A 5677-nucleotide genomic window follows, 5' to 3' on the forward strand; every position below is an offset into this window, starting at 1 on the left:
AAACCTAAAACCAAGTTTTCCCGCTCAAAGCAAATGCGCACCATAAAAGGTTCAGGACCAGTGTGCTGTGCCCGGTTCATTGAGCTTTCGGTTGGCCAATTGAGAGTTAAAATTGAATTTTTAGTAGAAGTTTTCGATATTGCAAGGTCCTAAGTATTGGATTTTGAAAAAGAAATTCGAAAAAAAGTTTGCTGCTCGATTGGTAAGCAGCACCGACTTGTTGATATCACATATCGGCTAGATCCATTGCTTGCATTTAGAACAGAAAAGTACGTAATCATCGACCAAAAGTGAGCTCCATTGAGAGTAACATGGTAACGGTGCACCAAACAGTAAATTTTCCTGGATCTATTATAAGCTATTGTATTGGTTGTGATTGTTCCGAGTGAGTGTTCGTTTCACTAACCTAGCTCAACAAAAAACCACACTCGGTTTGATTACAATTTGGATCAAATTGTTCAAAGAATTTGGAAAGCGGACCTTCAAAAATTCAGTTTTTGCTCTAATTATTCTATAAATTTCCAAAGCAAAATCGAATAAAAACAGAATTGTCTTATATATTTTCGATATCATTGGCTGTCAGTCTATTAAAATTAGAAGAAGACTAAAAATATAGAGTTTAATTTAATTTATTGGCAGACAGCCAAGGAAAATATCAAATTTTACAGTTGACAAAACAGATTCATAAAAACTAAAGGTCCCATTACAGTTCCGAAATCGGGATAAGTAATACTAAGGATTTGCTTTGGAAAGTTGAGAAAAGCATAAAGCAAAAATCGGCGACGTTACAACGGAGAATGGACCGTTACCAGAAGAGTGGATGGAAGGTGTGGTTTGTTCCGTCTACAAAAAGGGCGATCGGCTAGATTTGCTGTAATTACCATGGCATTACGCTGAGCAACGCCGCCTACATGGCGCTATCCCAGATTTTGTTACGTCGTCTATCCTCAATGGCAAAAGAATGCTTAGGGTAGCACTAGGCTGGTTTGAACGAATCAAATCAAATTTTTACTCTCCAATAAATTCTTCGAAAATATCGGGAATAAATTATGCCAGCGCATCATATTTTTTTGTGGATTTTAGGGCAGCATATGATACCGTCGAGCGCGAACAGTTATGGCAGATAATGCTCTCGAGTACGGTTTTCCGGACAAACTGACGCAGCTGATCAAAGCTACCCTGGAGCGTGTGATGTGCTACGTGCGTGCTGCGGGGCAGAGTTCTCGTGTCCTTTCGATTCGCATAGAGGGTTGCGGCAGAAGGATTGAAGGTGTGATCCGGCGACCGGGCATCAAAATGAGAGGAACGATCTTCAGCAGGAGTAGTCAACTCCTCGACATCATTACTAGAAACCTTGGAATGGCGGAGGCAATCTACGCTAGGGTAGAAAAAACGTAGGCTAGGATTACAAATCAATGCGTCGACTGCCAAATATATGATAGGAAGAGGCTGCAGAGAAAACAACGTTTGCCTTCCATGGACAGTGACTATTGACGGCGATGAACTGGAAGTGGTTGATGAGTTCATATATTTGCAATCTTTGATCATCGCCGACAACAATATCAATAATATATCATCAACATCCTTAGTAAATTAAAATAATGGTCGCAGTGGCGCTAACCTTGCGACAAATAAAAATCACCATCATCGTCGGCATCATGATTCTCTCTCTCTCTCTCTCTCTCTCTCTCTCTCTCTCTCTCTCTCTCTCTCTCTCTCTCTCTCTCTCTCTCTCTCTCTCTCTCCTTTTATCTTCCTCTTTCTTCTTTTCCGCCTTTTTTACTCTCTGTTTTTTCTGATTTAACTTTTTATTCTCACTTTTTCCTTTATTCTGGCTGTCTTCTTTCTCTCTCTCTCTCTTAAGAGCAAAAAATCACGATTTTTTCTTTCATACTTTTCTCAACTCTGCCAAATGAAAGGGAGTTTTGAAAGCGATAAATAGAGTGATTAAAGATTTGCGTGATTGAAAACAATGTTTTATTTTTATAATATTTGGCAAGTACATTCTAGACTTGTTGAATCTATTGAATATCTGACGTTTCGTTCCCAATTTCTTTCGAGGAATTGGTGTTCTCGATTTTAAAAAGTTCATTTTTTTATTGATTTCGAAAGATTTCATTCAATTTTTTTAAAAGTCAAAAGTCAAAAGTCAAAAGGTCAACAGACAAATAACAAGAGTCGAAAGCCAAAGGTTAAAAATCAAAATGTCAAGCATGTTTTGGCACAATTTTGATGGTTTTATTTATTTTTTAATATACTTTTCAAGCAATTCTACGGAAGTTAAGTAAAAGTTAAAAGATCAAATATTTCTCTTCGCCATTTAGCTGTCCTTTGGTTTCTCAATTTCGAACACCGGCGGAGCGAATGGCAGGACACCGGCCGGCTGGTTGCTGTGCTTGATTCGATTCATGCGCAATATAGTAAACGGACGAATCGAGCAGAAGTAGATTATCTCAGCCAAGCTCAGCAGGCTAACACCCATAAACAGACCCAGCAAACCACCACAGTTGGCTAGGAAATCCGTCACACCATACAGCTCACTCCGTTTGGAGGTTATAAACTGTGCTTCTTTAAAATAAATTGTCAACCGGGCCAACTGAATGCTGCAAAAAGCCAACAAAATAATGGATTACTTTGATCCGAAACAAGATTCGTTCAATTATTTTTACCCAGGAAATTCATCCAATGGGCTTTTATACGCCCGAAACAGATTCATCCAATCGAAGTCGGCCTGGGAAATTTCTGCGTCATACTGCACCGAAGTGCAAGCCGGCAAACAGTTACACTTGCTCTGCAGGTTGTTCCGTTTGTCGACGCTGGACCGGACCTCCTCGCCGGCCAGCTCATCCTCGGCCTCGTTGTAGCACTGAATTTTGCTGGCTCCGCAAACCTCCGTATCGGCGTCGCGTGGCATCGAGAACTTGACACACCCGCACAGATGCAGCGTATAGTTGGTGACGCATTCCAGCTTGCAGTTCGCCTGCGTGTACACCTGAAAGTACTTCAGCCGGCGCTCGTGATTGAAGTAGCACTGGCGGCTTGATGGGAAAATAAATGGAAAATTTTGCACCGTGAAGCTGTGTTCAGTTTTGTTTTTGATTTCTTACCGATGCGGAGCGTAATCACGTAAACCATCGGAAGTGGTTATCATCTGGGGCTTTACCGAGATAATCACTTCTTGATGCAGAGGAACACGAAAATATTGCTTGGATACCTGTGGGTACTCACTGCTGGTATGCAACAAGATTTTAAAACCCTGAACGGGGCCCTGGGAAGAGATGAAACAGGAAAACAATTAAAATATTTCACGTTGTTGGGCTGAGCCAAATTCACCCGGCAAAGATAATCCAAATCGTACTCGTACAACCGCAAAAGAATGTTCAGTCCTCCCCGTGCTCCGGCACCGAGCACTCTCACCGGATAGGTATCAATGTCGGCATCATCCCGGTAGCCGTTTTCCAGTGTCCACTGTGGAGAAGACCTGTTGGCCGTAACGTAGGGGTAATCCTTCTGTAAGACCTCTTGCCGAAGCAAGTCATCTGCTCCGAGCGAATTGAACGTATAGCAAAGGCCTTCTTCGGTTAGTGTTTCGGTGAAAAAATCATCGCAGTAGGACGGATTATTACGCCAACTGCAAAACATAAGCATCTCACTGGCGGAAACGGAAACATTCCGCAGCCACTCAACACAATCGCGGTCAAACTCCTGATTCAGGGACATATTGTTGAAAATATGAGCGTCACACACCTGAGCGACAGCCCGTAGTCGATCGAAGCTGTAAGTCCAAACAAGCAATCTAAGAAAACATCCTAATTTTTACACAAAATTCACCTTTCCTCGTCCATACTCTCCCGTTCGGTGTCGTTCAGCAACATGTGGTAAGAAGTGGTCAGGTTCAAATACTGCGATTTAGCCTTTGTCTCCGGACAAATCGTCACGGCCGGGAAAGGAATTTGCCAAATCGGAGTACTCTTCTCGTTAAAGCTTACAATCACCGGCGTTTGATCCCACTTCCGGTAAATATTCTGTATCAACCGACCACAGCCGTACAACGAGAGAAAGAAAACTACGATCCACCAGATTCTGAAACGAAATTTAACTTCCATTCACAATGATTTCACAATTTTGCTCAACCGGCCGCCTACTTTTCGAAAACCGTTCGCCGCTTGCAGGCAAAATATTTAACTCCGTGAATGGTACTGTTCGAGCAGTACTCCAGAAATAGGGACTTCAATCCACGGTACCACCTCCGGTCGTCCAGCGCACTGATAGCCTTCAGTTCGAAGTTACTCACCGAACGGGAGTCGCTTTGGTACAGCATTGTGTACTCCTCCCGAGGTCCGCAGCCGGCACCGTTATCACTCGAACTGAAAGGAACACCTATTCGCGGTATCCGTTTTTATTCTAATCTAGATAATTGAGCCAAGCATGTGCAATAATTTCGATTCGGGTGTGTGTGATGTGTGATGCACGATTCGGATGTCACTCCTGGGATCATCATAATTAATTCTTCCCATTCGCGCAGCGAACACAGCCAGCGGGACATCAAAACGGGTGCCGTGTGGAGGTGTCTTTTTCCAGTTATTGCACTACATATTTGCATAACTTTCGAATTACTCACATGCTGAAAATATCACAGCAACCCTTTGTTACGAACTGTTTCGATGTTTTCATTTGTCCTGTCCTTTGAACTGTGATATTTTCTGCTTCTGGTTTTATCAATTTCGCATATCTCTGTTTGCACCACAGTAGTGGGACCAGCCGCCTGCTGGGATGTCCACTCGGGTGTACTATGTTACGATGACCTGTCAACACCGGCGCGACGACGGTCGGGCTCGGGAGTACTGCTGAGCAGGGTGCGTCTCACAACTAGAGCTGAGTACCGCTTTAAGAGTAGATTCGTGTAGTTGTACCGCCTATGACGTTACCACCTTCAATGTGGAACGGATTAGTCTGAATAATTTTACCTGTCAACACGATGGTTAATACAATATGCATTGAAATGCCAAATGGTGAATAAGTTAATCCAAAAGTTGAACCAAAAGATGCGCCATGCCTCGAAGCTTATCGATAAAATTTCAGCCCTCGGTACGGTCGGTGATCGAACCCGATGTCACTAATCACTATGGTAAGAACTATCCGATCGACAACGTTAACAGCAAATTTACTGCCAATTCTTGCAACCAACGATAAATTAGTTCGCTGAAAAATATTCATTTCAGCAATAGCTACCTACGATTGATTGTACAATTATATTCTATATAGATATTTAACTAGCTCAAGAATTACATGACGGCAGAGAAATTCTGCTATATTGTGGCAACTCATGTTAAAAATAGGAGTGCAAATGCACGTTAGACATAGTAGGCGTATAAGCAGGCAGACGTCAGGTATAATGGATGGACGGAAAACAAACTGGCATCGAAAGGCATAATAGACACGGGGTGAAATGACATTAGCGCGAATCGTAGTTAAGCTAAAGGAGTCGAGGCCGATAACACTTAGGGTCAAAGGTGAGTCTCAATGATGGTATTAAGAAGCTACTGCAGGAGTCTACTATCAGCTACAGTTACAGCTACTAGTACCGTACTCCTACAGCTGTCTGTAAGCAAATTTTCTCAGCAATCCCGGAAAGACATTATATGGAAAAAGGTTTTTACGAAATCTACGGTGGAGA

The 5677-nt window shown here is 42.6% G+C and overlaps 1 protein-coding gene across 1 annotated transcript; it reads right to left on the reverse strand.

Annotated features, from left to right (window-relative positions):
- Positions 1-2320: 2320 nt before the first annotated feature.
- On the reverse strand, positions 2321-4321 carry LOC128737375 (pickpocket protein 28-like). Its single transcript, XM_053831999.1, has 6 exons — positions 4146-4321; positions 3832-4083; positions 3334-3775; positions 3108-3268; positions 2670-3038; positions 2321-2603 (listed from the first exon to the last, which is right to left on the reverse strand). Exons 1-6 carry the CDS (start codon positions 4319-4321, stop codon positions 2321-2323), a joined length of 1683 nt encoding a protein of 560 aa, XP_053687974.1.
- Positions 4322-5677: the final 1356 nt, after the last annotated feature.

This window comes from Sabethes cyaneus, chromosome 2 (assembly GCF_943734655.1).
Source record: "Sabethes cyaneus chromosome 2, idSabCyanKW18_F2, whole genome shotgun sequence".
In the NCBI taxonomy this organism is placed as follows: Eukaryota; Metazoa; Arthropoda; class Insecta; order Diptera; family Culicidae; genus Sabethes; species Sabethes cyaneus.

Bases quoted from the DNA above. Each gene is read 5' to 3' on its own strand.
- LOC128737375 (XM_053831999.1), bottom strand. From the start codon at position 4,321: ATGCTGTACCAAAGCGACTCCCGTTCGGTGAGTAACTTCGAACTGAAG. The intron at 3,776-3,831 runs GTGAATTTTGTG...TTGGACTTACAG, and splicing joins GAGAGTATGGACGAGGAAAG to CTTCGATCGACTACGGGCTG. The intron at 3,269-3,333 runs GTGAATTTGGCT...ATCTCTTCCCAG, and splicing joins ATTTGGATTATCTTTGCCGG to GGCCCCGTTCAGGGTTTTAA.